Consider the following 15283-nt stretch of genomic DNA (forward strand, 5'->3'; position numbering starts at 1 on the left):
AAGGAACCCGGGTGAAACGGTGAGGCAACAGGAAGTGGAGATCAAGAAGTTGGAGGATTTCAGGTATTTGGGGTCAACAGTCCGGAGAAACGGAGAGTGTGGAAACGAGGTGAAGAAACGGGTTCAAGCATGTTGGAATCGGTGGAGAAAAGTGTCAGGGGTGCTATGGGATAGAAGACTATCAGCTAGAATGAAAGGAAATGTGGACAGTGATGCTGTATGGACGAGAAAATGTGACACTGACAGAAAGACAGGAGGCAAAGAGATGAAGATGATGAAGTTCTCTTTGGGAGTGACCAGGATGGATACGATCAGGAATGAGTCCATCAGAGGGACATCGCATGTTAGATGTTTTGGGGAGAAGGTCAGAGAAGCCAGACTGAGCTGGTTGGTTCATGTAATGAATATATTGGTGGGACGGATGCTGGAATTGGAGGTCTAGAGGAAGACCAAAGAGAAGATTTATGGATGTAGTGAGAGAGGATATGAAGGTAGTTGGTGTGAGAGTAGGATACAGAGAATAGGGTTAAATGGAGAAGGTTGATTCGCTGCGGCGACCCTGGAAGGGAAAAGCCAAGGAGGAGGAGAAGAAGTACAAATATACATTCGCCCTCTCGTTGACATTTATCGGCAATTTAATAATAATGAAATAATGTATACTTTATTAAATCCCTCAAGGGGAAAATTCATTCTCTGCATTTAACCCATCATGGGTGAACCATGAGCAGTGTGGTTGCTCGACATACCAGGAGGAGCCGGGAGGGTCGTCAATGCTAAACACACCTGCATGTTTTTGGACTATGGGAGGAAAGTGGAGAACCCTGTGAAACCCAGGGGAAAACCATGCAGACACGAGCAGAACATGCAGACTGTCCATCTTTGGGATGGAACGAGGGACCTTCTTGCTAACCGTAGCGCCACCGTGCCGTCCCGACTATTTTGAAATAATATCAAAAAAGTGCATTTGAATCTATTGGCTACATTTATACCTGAAATCAATATGTCCCTTCAACATAATCCCCTATAAGGAATAAGTGGAATGTGAAATGTTTGTTAGATATGACGTTGCTTTCCTACTTTTCCGGCATTCTTTTGGTCAGCTCCACTTCTTCACTCATCCAATGATCTGGCATTCATGTTGAAACCTCTGACTCACCACAAGTCACTTTTGATAAGTGGAAAAAAAAAAAATGGCTAATTGTCAAATCGCTAGTCTACTTTTATATTCCCAATTCTATATTTCACCTGCGGAAAAGACAGAAGAAAGAAAGAAAATGCTTAAAAACCACAGATCCTTGAACGGCATGTGAATATGTGAATTTCCATTTGATTTCAGGTTCAAGTTGAGCCACAGGACACAAACAAAAAAAACCCAAAAAACTCCGAGTCCATTCAGTCCTTGGAGGCCTCAAATTTCCACATAATCCTTGAATACAGTGTTGTGGGTTTTTAAGCTGTTTGTGGTATCACATTCTTTTAGCTTGCAGGCCAGTTAAAATCAATTTCTCAAAGAACAAAGATACATTTCCGTTTGTGATTGCAAAAAAACAAAAAAAAAAAAACATTTGGTGTCAGTGACTTAAACTCACATCCCAGAATCACTTCAGGATTTCCCCAGAAACGGGATGCGTCAAGCTAGACATCGAAAGCAAGCGTATCCCGGAAGACAACGCAGTCAGATTTCAAAATAAAAGCACGCATCGCTGGTATAACGGAAGTGGCTTTTATTTAGAGTATTACAAACGGAAGTATGTTTGTACTTCATTTCGCTTGACAACAACTGGCGCAAAAAAAAAAAAAAAAAAAACGTGTAGCCCACCAGGAGCAGAGGCGCAAACCGAAAAGAAATCTCAGATCGACGCTTTTTACTCGTGGAATGCAACAGAGACTTTTATTTTGAAAGAAGAGGATGGATTATTAGCCCCGTGGGTGTTTGGAGCCATAACGTTGATCGGAGTGACGGAGTTGGCGCGCAGTCAACCCCAACCTGCACAGAATATCAGCCGAATAGGAGAAAAACGAAAGGAAAAAAAAAACCGGGGGGGATTGCTAGGAATCGACGTCAAACGATTAAACGAACAAAAATGGAGATGACCGACTGTCAACATCTGTCCTCTGATCTGCTCGGGCTGAAGGTGGAGCTGGACACTGAGGGAGCTCTCTAAGGTGGACTAACATGCTGCACGGTGCCACTTCCAGAGAAGGTTACGTGAATCCGAAACGCACCTGAGTCAGGGATTTCACCTTTTTTTTTTTCTAAACATAAATATATATCTATATATTTAGGCTTTTGGCCCGTCTTCTGCAGCGCAGCGAGAAGGATGCTCTTTGTCCTGCATGTGACTGTCATGTCTTCAGCGTTTTTCAACCCTAGTTTTGCCTTCAGCTCCCACATTGACACAGGTAAGGGGTCAAACATGACAAACGATGCTTATTTTTCTGACACTCCCCCATTGTGCTCAGCTTGTGCCCCCCCACCCACCCACCCACTCTCCCTAAATATTGTTTGTAATGTAAGGCCATCCATCACAATGCGATAACACCCATCTTCTCTGTGGATGCATCACCGTCGCCGTGCACCGCCTTCCAAAAACAGGAGCTGACGTCGCGCTCCAGCTCGGTGACAAGGGGGTTAAAAGTTGTTTTTTTTTTTTTTTTTTAATTCTTCTCCTCCCTGCTGAATGTGCACAGTCCTGCAGCTGAATGTGCACATATGGAGGGGAAAAACGTCCCAGAGGTTACCTGCCCACAGAGGTGCACGGAGTGTCAGACGGCACTTGTGCCACATTTGCATGCAGGGTTTTATGAATCCTCCAGGGTGGGGGTGGGGGAAGGATTGGGGAGGGGGTCCGTTTGCATTTGGAAACCCAAGTGCTGCTGCAGTGCTGCATGACCACGGCGCTGGAAGTCATGGCCGTGCTGAGAGGGAAGCGTTGCACGCTGGTACCTGAAGGGTCCCCGTGCCGGGCCCATCGGCCGGGCATAAAAAGGACGGGCAGCCCCGCTGCTTCCCCTCCTCTGCTCTCTAATCCATCTCCATCCTAGCATTCCACCCTCATCGTCCGTCCTCTTGACTCCACTGCGCTCTCAGACTGCGAATTCATTTTTTTTTTCCTCTGCAAATCCGGTTGCAACTGTCAAAAATACGGCATTAATGCATGGTTCTCCTGGGAGCGAAGGAGTATTTATTTTTTGGTAAAAATACCTAAGAATCGCAGATGATATGACACAAAAAAAAAATGACATCTGCGATTGCTGACACACTTCTTACAAATCGTCCCTGCTTCAAAGTCCCCCCCCCCCCCCCCCCCCCATTCCCCCCGAAAAAAAGGAGATCGCTTTGCATATTTTGGAAACTCATGACGGAGGCAGTTCTCGGAGTGGGCCGTTTAGCGGATGCTGAGTTGGCTGTCAGTGATTCGGTGCAATATGACACAAACCCCAGAGTGTTGACTTTTAATTGATGAGAAATCATTGTTTCCCCTCTGAATGACGGCGTAAACGCTCCGGGGCTCCTCCTAATTCAGCCGTCTCTTAATCCTCCAACCGGGGTTGGGGGGGTGGATAACACAAGTGGGGAGAGATAATGAAATATCTTCGTCCCTTTCCTCGGGCAAAGGCGGCACGATTAATAATACATGCGTAAGCGTTAGGCCCGGTTAGTTTTGGGTATGTTTGGGTGGATGCTGCACATGTAGCCGCGCAGAGGATGCCCTTACAGTAATCTGACGCCGCGGTCATGCAGCCGGCTGCTTTTGAAGGACGGGGGTCTGCGTAAAGGCCGGCCTTTCATAATAATATATATTCCTCACAGGAGGGACACCTCGCTGTTCCTTCTCTAATAATTGGACAGGGGATCGATGTTGCCTAGGCGACGGAGGGGGGCGTGTGAAGAAGAGCCAATCGTGACAGAGTCGCTCAAAGGGAAGGCACATTCTCAGGGAGCAACAGCATTTAATCATTTAGAAATGTTGCTTTTACGCCAAAGCCCGGCGATGACTACATACATTTAAGAAATGCGATGCAGCAAATACTAATGCGTTATTTTGCATTGAGAAAATACCTCACAGTTTTAATTATAAAACTGTAGGGATATGAATCGTCCATTTCTGTTTGATCAAAATGTTAACTGAAATGAAAATGCATGCGATAAATACTCCGTGTTTGGTCGCACGGATTAAAAGACGCCGAGATCGATAAAAGAAAGTGAGTTCAAATTGATAACTTTTTCATTTGAAAAGATTTCAGATTGTTTTGACAGCATGCCGGCGTTACAGCCGCGTCTGACTATATAAAGGATGGTTGGTAAGTCAGGAGACGCACTGCGTGCAGGCGATGGAAATATCAAGCAAAGGGACTTTGGTGATACAAAAAGTAATAAATGTAATGAAGGCGTAAGTGTTTTAATATCCAAGTTTTTCTATTTTTCATACACACACACACACACACACACACACACTGAGTTGATTTGCAGCAGCCCTCTAGCCAGCCTCTATAACTGCACCAGCTCCCTACGCCTTGGGATATGTAAGAACATAGTGTGCTCTGCCTCTGCATACACTAACACAAACCTGCACACATGAGCAAACACACACACACACACAAACACACTGACGGAAGAAAACAACCATGGGTTCAGGTCAGTCATCACTTTGCACCGCATTATATAAGCAGTCTGCGGGGACACGCAGACTGCAGACCTTGTGCCCACACCGGTCTTCGCATGCCTTAGCGAGGTCTTAAATTTGAACGCAGCCGTGGGAAATGTCGCCCAGTGTTTGTGTGACTTTCCACACCGATGCCATTTTCGCAGCGAGCACCTGGCTCGATGCAGCTTCAGCACCACGGAGAGCTCTCGCCTCGGGAGAGGTAGCGGACCGAGGGTGTGTGAAGCCCCCTTTGAAAACACATGTATAGATTACTTGACTTGGCAGGGTGAAAAATAAGAAGAAGAAGATCTAACAGCCTCGGGGTTGCGGGGAGGTAACGGTCCGTCCGCCGTCTTCACGGATCCCTGAGGTTGCCGGGGTCAGCGCACGGCGAGCGCCGGTGACTTATTTGATAATTTATCTGGTCATGTGTAACACCGAGCACTTTAGTTACGTAAGTTCGACTCTCGCGGGGGGAAGTGAAGTGGATTTAAGCGGTGAAAGGGAACCGTCCATGTCTTCTCCGCTCAGTGTGTGACGATGTGGATATAGTTGTTGTCGTGCTGGTTTAAGGCCCGTGTGCGTTCAGGTTTATCGTAGAAGCAGAGAGGAGTTCATGCAGTATGCACACCATCTAGCCTCGCATCATAGCTTGTGAATTTAGAACAGGATGAGGCCCCTCCTGTTCGGGAGAGGAGAGATATTTTCGTTCAGAGGAGTAGCTCTCGGTTAGCGACTCCAAATAAAATGCTCGTAAACAGCCAAAGAGACAATGTCGCGCGTTAGATCATTCTGTAGAGACTATTTCTGCAGCTGCTGTGCGGGTTTACAACCTGAGACGCATTTTGTTTTGGTTCAGCTCTTTGCGTTTTATTCCAGGGCACAACGGAGTGGCCGCAGCGCCCACCGGAGCTATTTCCATTGGAGATAAATAAATTAAAAAAAAATGCAATTTAGCTGAATGTTGCAAGACTCTTGCCATTTTCTCAGTCCCCGGGAGCCAATAGTTCGTTAGCACTTTGACACGAATTGCCTGTGTCAGAATTATGCAAATTACGACCAGATTTATCCATCTATATTTACATTATCTGGCATCTTACTGATATCCATCTCCGTCATTTAGAATGAATGTAATGATTTTCTTTCTGGGATCGTACTTTTTCCAGATTAAATGATAGAAGAAAGACCCTCGAAAATAAATAAAGCGCGTTTATGAGTCGAGCGCGAGCGCTAATGTGCAAACAAAGAAGGAACGGACAACATGAGATGTTGGAAGACGAGGGAGCGTGTGTTTTCCGGCATAGCTCTCAATAAATTATTATGGCTAGGTATGTTTAAATTGGGCGCGTGCACACACGCACACACACACGCAGCCATTACAGGAACACACCGCCTTTGTCTGCATCTTGAGACCAAATGTCATCCGTGGTGCATTTGCGTGCCTGCATATGGTTTTCACATGCATCACATTACTAGCCAGATGCCAAAACAGATAAGCGCCCTTATTGTAAATTTATAATGTTGACCCGAGTCCCGTTATTTCTATGGCTTTTGCCATGCAATACAAATAGCTGCTGTTTTATTTATAAAATAAAATATAAATAAATGAAAAAATATATATAAATAAAAAAAAATACATAAATAATATGAATTATAAATATAAATGTAAAAAAAATGTATTTATTTTTATATGTACTGTATATAAATAGCAGACCACCACATCACACCCGGCTGCCACGCGGTGAGCGTGAATCCGTCCCAGATGATGATGATGATGGATGGTGGAGTGTGTCTATGAAGGTTCTCAGCCATTATTTTCAAATCGTGCCGTGGCTGCTGGACTTGGTCTGAGAGTGCGGTGAGTTTGGTCATAGATCTGCAGTGGGTGGGCACTGGTCGAAGCTGAATCGGGTTATTTATGCATACGTGTGTGCTTCCGTGCAGAAATTGCATTGGATGGGGTTGTTCTGCTAATGCAGACCGGGGCATTTTACGGCCCGCGGTCACATTCGGCCCGCCAAATTATTTTCTTTGTATATTTTAATAAGTATTTTCAATCAATATTGAATTTAGAAACTCCTTATTTTTTCCCTTTTGCTTAATTTTGTATGGATGATTACATACAAAATAAGGAGTCATGATTTTAAAGTTGAAATAACATGTGAAAAAATGTAAATATTTAAATTGCAATTTTCCTTGTTGGCCCATGCATGCAGATTAAATAAGAAATGTGGCCCACAAGCTAAAATAATTGCCCCTGTGCAAATGTGTGTGTCCTTTGGGAAACTTTAGTTAGAATTTATACATTCAACTTTGACGACTGACAATGTATGATTTACAACAGGGGTGTCAAACTCAAATACACAGTGGGCCAACATTTAAAACTGGGACAAAATCGCAGGCCAACATTGATATATATAGAAAAAAATCTTCCTCTAGATAGAACAATGAACCTTTTCTTCTGGACCCAAACCAGGGGAATAAGCAAAGCTCAATACTAAACAATATATAACCGTGAAACCAAACCTCTTTTCATCTCTTCTACTTTCTGACGCCTTTGAGTCAGAAAGTAGTCTGTCTTTTTTTACATATTTAAACAGATATTCTGCGTCCCACTTGTCCAGAAAGCTCCTGTTTGCCGCCTTTCTTTTCACCATTTTTTTCGGAGGGGTGCCAGAATTAGCATATTGGGTCGCTATGACGACTGTCAACAGAGGAGAGGGCGCTTTTGGGTCCTGTTGTGATTTTCGCGCCAAAACAGCAGCAGAGCGATCTGGGATTCGGAGTATTAGCGCTACATGCGCTGTGGGCTAGAACACCGGCGGGACAGCGCTAATAGTCATTTGGTATGGCTTCAAAATATACTGCAAGAGAATTAAAGGGATCACATAAACAATACAATGCAACTCCAAGTCAATCACACTTGTGTCAAATCAAACTGTCCACTTAGGAAGCAACACGGATTTTGGACTTGATTTAAGGAGATTATATCATAGTTGGATCAGCCTGTTGTGGGTTTTTCCACTTTTGGTTTGAGTGTGACTCCAAATCCAGACCTCCATGGGTTCATACATTTGATTTCCATTGATCATTTTTGTGTGATTTTGTTGTCACTACACTCAACTATGTAAAGAACAAAGTATTTAATAAGAATATTTCATTCCTTCAGATCTAGGATGTGATATTTTAGCGTTCACTTTATTTTTCTGAGCAGTGTATATCGCTATATAGTACCTGTGTATTAATGAATGTTGTTTTTAGTTTCAGTTTTGGTTTATTTTTGTCTAATTATTTCTTATTTTGATGTGTTTCGTTTTATTTCTGTTTTCTTTCATATTTTTTTATGTTATTTTCGTTTTTACTTTGATTCTTTTAATTTTTTTCTTTCTACTGTGGGCCACATGTGGCCCGCGGGCCAGAGTTTGACGCCCGTGATTTACAATATCAACAACGGTTTTGGTTTCGCTTACGTTGAGATGTTCCCTCACAACGCCATCAGGCGGGGGCTGGTTTCTGCTCCGTCATTTTTTGATCCAGACCAACGGCCAGAATAGTTGCTTTCCGGCCAACATTTTTCAACTCCTGCAGACATTTTTGTATCATAGCAACCATAGGGCCTCAGAGAGGCCGTGCCTGTCGAAGAGACCCATCAGAGGAGCACCTGGCGTTTGAGCTGAGTTAAAAATGCTTTGGTGGACCCAGAACCCCCGAGGCGAGTCCGATGCATTCATCCCAACGTGTGCCTGGGATTTTAAACGAGTCCGCGCTCAAAGAGAAAAAAAATTCCAGTAATTTTGATTTTCACCGAGGATAGCTATGCACCGGCACACGCAGGTGTTCTCCAAAAACGACATTTACCTTTATCCGTCCTGCGTGTTTGGCTTTTTGCAGGATGTGCGTGCACGCGTGCATATGTTTGTGGGTATGCGTGTGCGCCCGTGTGCGTATATTAGAATTAAACAGCTTTATCTTCAAATGAAACGTATTTTTAACAGAATGCACCAGAAGACCTGTTGCATTTTATCTTTCTCGTCAGAAAATGTCCGGACGCTTTCCTGCTTGCTGTTTATATTCACATTTTAAAACTACTTTCCGGTGCAGTCGTTTCCCGGCTTGACTGAGTCGGATGTTCGATTTTATCTCCCTGATATTGCGACTGTAAAAACAAACCGCTGCCCTTCTTTTGCACTTCATAATAATCCTAGAAATGGAAGATTTCACTCTAAATTATGGGTTGTAGTGCTGTAGAGTGCAGAATGTAAGCCAGCGCTTGCCCCTTGTCTCCTCTGCAGCGCTCTGCGCTTACATATGCTGTGTTTTAAATGATTCAGTGCTTGTTAAGTAGCCGAGTATTGCCAGACAAATTTACCGAAGTGAATTGTCCCGGTCCCCCGCTGGGTGTTAAAGATGGCCGTGGGCCACACGCTGCTGCCGCACGTGATTGGCAAAACCAACAAATGGAGCGAGTAAAAAGAAAAACAATCGCGATGGAACAGGAACGCGTGAATCCGTCGAGGGCGACAGAAGGCGGGATACATCTGAACGGGAAGTTCTTCAAATGCGCTTTTTTGCTCAAAGTTCAAGGTAAATATAGCACGGAGCCAATCCGGCCCCCCCGCAGCAGCGGTAGCCATCTTTCCTCGCAACGCAAAGGCCATTCCTGCCAATCAGTCGCCGATCCACGCTTCCAGCCCTCCCAAAGCTTGCGATTTGAGCTAAAGCTGTGGAAATTCTCAATATATCTATAAATAAATATATATTTTGCATTTTTATAGTACGTAGATCATTTTGACTTTCATAAGTAGCTCGAAAAAGTGTGCGCACCCCCGGGTCAGAGGGTTAATCTCAGCTACTGATTTGATCTGGATTGAAAAATGTTTGCCAATTGAAAGCTGATTTATTAGAATCAGCATTGGTCCTCATGGGGGAAATTTGACTTTAAGGCCGTCCCTTTTCTACTGCTTTTAATCCTCCTAGATTACGGTGGAAAAGTTCGTGTTTCAAGAAATGGGTTTTCTGCAGACGGTCTCCCTCCATGTGCCGGCTCAGTCTGCGAGTGCACAGCCATGTTACGTTCGGGAAAAGGACGCCGCACGGAGCTGATCCGGCATCCCCCCTCCCGCAGCAGCGGTAGCCATCTTTCCTCTCAACGCGAAGGCCATTCCCGCGAGTCAGTCTGGGATGGCCGGTGCACGCTTCCAGCCCGCCCTGCTCCGTAAAGCTTGCGATTTGAGCTAAAGCTGTGGAAATTAGCATGGGCGGGACGGGAGCCACAGGCGCGTAGGCGGATTCACGTTATTGCGGATCCCGCCGCTGCCGCATTAACATTTCTTTAATCAGTGGAAATCACAACTAAAATAATGCAATAACTATCAAAGGGCTGATATTTATGATATTCACGGCACTTCAGTCGCAGACCGGTTTGTCGAAGGAGGGACGTGACAGGCTTGTGATGCTGATCCGGCGCGATTCTCCCCCCCGAGCTCCCACTCCCAGCTAATGACAGTTATCATGGTTTTCTCTCCGCGGGCCCCGTCACGTGGAGAGGATGAAAACCGGTAGAGGATAGAAAAACCCCGGCATTAATTATGTTGCACTGCTCCCCTCTGCTGTCAGACCTTCCCAGGAGTTACATATTTGTGTACAAATGAGAGTTTACAAAGCGCCTCCTCCTTTGCACCCCGCCGCGTTCTGCTCCCTTTCATTGCAACTTGGTCTTAAACTCTTTATGGCCCCGGCACCCTTTTCCCATTTCATTAATCCTCGCGCTTTTGACTCAGCCCTTTCTCGTCTCTTCCATCTCAACAATATTTTCAGTTGTTCGGTTTCCTCTCGTCTAGTCTGAGGCACGACGTGTCCCCTCTTTATGTAAACATGGTTTCCTCTGTAGTCGGAGTAGCCTTTCCTGGATTGTAACACACAAACACACACACACACACACATACACACACTATGCATACAACAACTATTTCTGAAACAGGTGTGAGACTACATCCTGCCTGCAAAGACGCGCTGCTTGAGCCATTAATAGATCCTCAGCATTGTTTCTTTTGGATTTTATAAACACTCGATGCACCAGGAAGCCATTTGTAATCTTGGTTCCCCAGCAGACGGGGATCGTTCTGACTGGCTTTCGCTCAACGGAAACGTCACGTCCGAGCTTGACGCCACCGTCACTGTACTTCCTGTGTGTGTGTGTGTGTGTGTGTGTGTGTGTGTGGATGGAAATGACTTTGTGCAGCCGCGGCCAGGCAGATGGAGCCCTGTTTGCCCCTGCGGCGTTGTCCTACATGTAAACTCCAACTGAACAGACACTTATTATTAATCGCCGTTTTATCTCACTGCATGTCTTTTTTTTTGTCTTCACCCGACGACACCAGTGACGACACAAAGACGGGATAGTAAATTTAGCGCTGATGGATCGATGGGGAGTTTCAAAGTCTCGTTTCCACCATCCACGCGTTCAAATATCCGCATCGGGGCGAAGCCGGTCTCCGGCCCCTGCAGCCGAGAGCGTGTCTCGCCCTCGAACCGCCTCCTCCTCGCTCTTCCTTCGAGATGCGTTTGCAGCGGTGTCTAGTTTGGCAGGGTTCCCGCCCTGCAGCACCGCAAAGGAAGAGAGAGGTAAGTGCGTGTGCTGCGCGCAGCATCGACGCTATCGGTAAATAAACAGTGCACGGAGGAGGAGATGAGAGAGGAGCAAAGCAGGGGGAAAGATAGAATTACGTGCGCTTTTCTTGTCTTAAACACAGCACCTTGTTTGTGTGTTATGTTAGAGCAGCGTTTCTGAACCTTGTTGCTGAACCAATGTCATATCAGCATTCACAGAACCCTTCTTTATTGGAAAAAATGAAATATAGACATAGGTATTTGTTTTAACGGGTGCACAAAATGAACCATTTATTAAAATCTCTGTGTTCAAAGAACAAAACCAACAAAGCTGAGAAAAGGCAAAGTAGCCTTTTCATCGCATCTGGCTCGCTTCACCTTGAATTCAGCAAGCGTTTTGTTCTTGTATTCCCCGTTTCCATGCAGCTGAAGGAAGGGTTTCCTTAGTTTTGCCGTCGCTAGACTAGAATTGCTCAACAGTGGCATTGCAAATCACGCCGTTAGGACGCCGACACCCATCACGTTCCGTTATACACGTGAATCCGTATTGCACTTACCGCTAGCACCGGCTAGCCGATCGCTATCTCGGGCTTCCTCCTGCGCACGAAAACCGTCAAAGTCATCTTCTTTGGTGTTGGAGTTGAACAGACTCAGAATTTCCCGGTCATTTCAAAGGTTTGATGTGACGAAGATAAACGTTTTAGCGGAGTGAAGCTCGTTAGCGTCCCCCACCCAAAATAGTCCATATATTAGCCGAATCGTTGTTTACGTGAAAAAAGTCGCGGCTTATCGTCCGGAAATTACTGTATTCATCCGGCTGCTTCCTTTTTTGCTCGACATTACATTACATTACATTACATTACATTACATTACATTGCATTTGGCAGACGCATTTATCCAAAGCGACTTACAATAGATGACATAGGGACTGCAAATACACTTGCAAATACACGATGCACAGGAAATATACAGAACAGTAAGCTTGAGTTTGTGAGGTTTTTTTTTTGTTTTGTTTTGTTTTTTGACAAAGACATATACAAACGTACACACACACACACACTGCATAGCCTAACTTGCTGCCCGAACCTGATCTGGGGCATCAGTAAAAAGTCCTGAAAGAGAAAAGTCTTTACCTGTTTCTTGAAGGTTGAGAGAGATGATGCTAGTCTTGTTGCTTCTGGAAGTTTGTTCCACCACTGAGGTAGTAGAACTGAAAACAGTTTTGCCTGAGATCGCTTAGAGCGAGCAAAAGGTACTGCTAGTAGGTTTGTATTAGAGGGCATAATTCATATGAAGGGATTAAAATCACACGATGTACCGTCGCGACAGCCGACTACCGAGCCCACCGAAATCTCCGCAGCACAGATAGGCCGAGCTACCTAGCTTGATTATCATCGTCATCGTCATCACGTATTCTACGAGTTGGGTGTGTGTCTTCACCTCCGCCGAACCCCTGAGACCGACTCACCATCGAACCCGAGTGAAGAACCGCAGAGATAGAGCAACTCCTTGTGCGTGATATTCATAGGTTACCGCTGTCGAGGGCAGAAACAGGTGTGATGCTGTCGGTTACCATGGTATTTAGGAACATCGGCTCAGTGCCGAGTCCTGAGAGGGGTTAAGTGAACGCTCTTATGTACATGTTTGAATTTGCGCCCCTCTGCGTGGCGTCTGTCCAGCCTGCCTCCCCTGTATCACGGAGCGCTTTTTATGCAGCGGCTGCAGGAGCCGATGTTCATTCGCTCCAGCGGCTCGCTGCAGCTTGCACAGCAACAGCGAGCCGTACCTCGCCGCCGCCGCGCGCCTTATTTATTATTCACCGTGAAAAGCCCGGTAGCTCTGCCTCGCGCACCCCTATCTCGCGCCTGGTATGAAAGCATACGCGCGGCCCGAACGACGAGCTTCCGTGTTACGCGCTGGCGTTTTTTCGTTTTTAGCTCCTCGTGTCAGAATTTCATCCCTTTCCCGACGTCGCGTACGTGGTAGTGACAGGGATTAAATTCACCACCGAGAACAAATTCATGCCAGACTGACTACGACACAGCGGTGGGATGAACGCCTTCAGTGGCAAGGTGATAAAAAGGCAAAAGCGATTGGCCTTTCGCCCTCTTCTTCACTCATCCTTCTTTCTTCTTCTGCCACCTTTCATCCCACTTTGCTCTTCTCATTGTCAGACTAAATTGTGGGCTGGATGGGGAGAAGGGTTTTATCTCCCGCTCCCCTTCCTCCTGTCAGGATGCTGCTCATATGCCTCCAGTCCTGAAGACCTTTTTTTTTTTTTTTTAATAAAGCGTGTCTGAGCCCAGGTTTAAGTGCTTTTTTAAAAAATTTTTATTTATTTTTTTGCAATGTGGCTGCTGAAGTGACGTGCGATTCTGTAATATTCATGGGAGGCCCGGGGTCGCTGCTCTCTCAGAAACCCGTCGAGATCGGGAGGCATTTGGATTCTCTTGACGTCTGCAAGTAGCTCCGCTGATCTCATAAGGAAAACTATATTAGATTTTCCGGTGGTCAATAAAGACTCAATAAAATTTGATCTTTCTGTTTTTGATAAAACCGCAATATCAGGCTCATCTGAATCCCTTGGAATGGCCTCGAATAAGCTTTTATGTGTTGGAACGTGTGTCGTACTCAAGCGTTTTGCTGATGAGACGGTTCAGATTCTTGTTCTCGGCCGACACTGTACAACGCCATCTTTAGATTCTCCAGCTTTTGACCGGCTCTTACGCCTTCGATCAAAAGACACTGGCCACCTGTTACTATTTGAACCAAAGATCACAAAACGAAGGGAATAACCAAAAACACTTTTAGGGGTCACCATTGGTTTCCCTACAAGTTCTGTGTGCGAAGGTCTGGAGTGGCAGGGAAGTATGATAGTGCGGTGCAGGACATGTATGCCAGCTGTGAAACAGTGCTGAGGACTTAAAGATGGAGGTGGAAGTGCATCGGGGAGCAGCTCTTAGCCCGTTGTTGCAGCTATTGTGATGGACGGGTTGACAGATGAGATCTACATGGACTATGTTGTTTGCAGATGACATTGTGATCTGTAGTGAGAGCAGGGAACAGGTTGAGAAAAATCTAGAGGTGGAGGATTTTAAGTAACCAGGGTCAATCTCCAGAGCAATTGGGAGAAGAGTTGGAGAAGAGTTAAAGAAACGGGTTCAAGCTGGTTGGAATGGGTGAGTAAAGTGATAGAGGTACTATGAGATAGAAGAATATCAGCCTGAATGAAAGGAAATGTGGACAAGACAGTGGTGAGACCAGCGATGCTGTCTGCCCTAGAAACAATGACAATGACAGGAGGCCGAGTTAGAGGTCGCAGAGATGAAGATGTCGAGGTTCTCTTTGGGAGTGACCAGGATGGATAGGATCAGGAAGATCAGGAAGAGCTGAAGAAATGGATTCAAGCAGGTTCGAATGGAGTATCAGCCAGAATTGGAGGAGAGGTGTAGAGCAGGGGTGTCAAACCCATTTCAGCTCAGGGGCCACATGGAGGAAAATCTTGTCTTAAGTGGGTCGGACGGGTAAAATCAGGACATATTAACTACTGTTAATGTACCTGTTGTTCAGCTCACCCCTGAAACCTGGTATCTTTCAGCTTTGCGAGCCAGAATAAACCCCTTTGTCGAACCGATCCGGCCTTGAGTTTGACACCCCTGGCGTAGAGGAGGGAGTTGAGACCATGGCGTCTGGTTTAGACACACTGAGGAAGCCGAGCTGGAGGTAGCAGAGATGAATATGTGGAACTTCTCTTCGGGAGTGAGGAGAACGGATAGAATCAGGATCTGTTTGCTCTTGGCTGGATCCGTCCTAATCCACTTACAGAGACTGTCCTTGGACCTTGCTGTGGAAGAACATCACTCGACCCGCATCCGATCGACCGATCGACTAAATTGAACATGGATCCATAACCGTCCCAGGTGCGGCGTCGAGTTCTTCCCCGCCGTCAGACCTGCGACATCCCGTTTAGACCGTTTTAAGCATTTTGTCAATACGGGGGGAGGACGCTGTTTAGCGTGGGAAGC

General features: G+C 45.8%; 1 protein-coding gene across 2 annotated transcripts in view; it reads left to right on the plus strand.

The window, feature by feature from the left end:
* Positions 1-1802: 1802 nt before the first annotated feature.
* The window catches only part of aatka (apoptosis-associated tyrosine kinase a), a 39084-nt gene continuing 25603 nt past the window's right edge, over positions 1803-15283 (plus strand). The window contains exons 1-2 of one of the 2 annotated variants that reach the window (XM_086175807.1): positions 1803-2204; positions 2287-2403. In XM_086175807.1, the coding sequence (XP_086031933.1) occupies positions 2177-2204; positions 2287-2403 (145 nt within the window). In that variant the 5' untranslated portion in view covers positions 1803-2176. Of the gene's footprint in view, positions 2404-15283 lie in introns of both variants that reach the window. The other variant, XM_086175808.1, reaches the window with a different exon arrangement.

Source organism: Fistularia commersonii, chromosome 28 (genome assembly GCF_037954325.1).
Source record: "Fistularia commersonii isolate RoL2024-O1a breed Wild chromosome 28, RoL_Fcom_v1.0, whole genome shotgun sequence".
In the NCBI taxonomy this organism is placed as follows: Eukaryota; Metazoa; Chordata; class Actinopteri; order Syngnathiformes; family Fistulariidae; genus Fistularia; species Fistularia commersonii.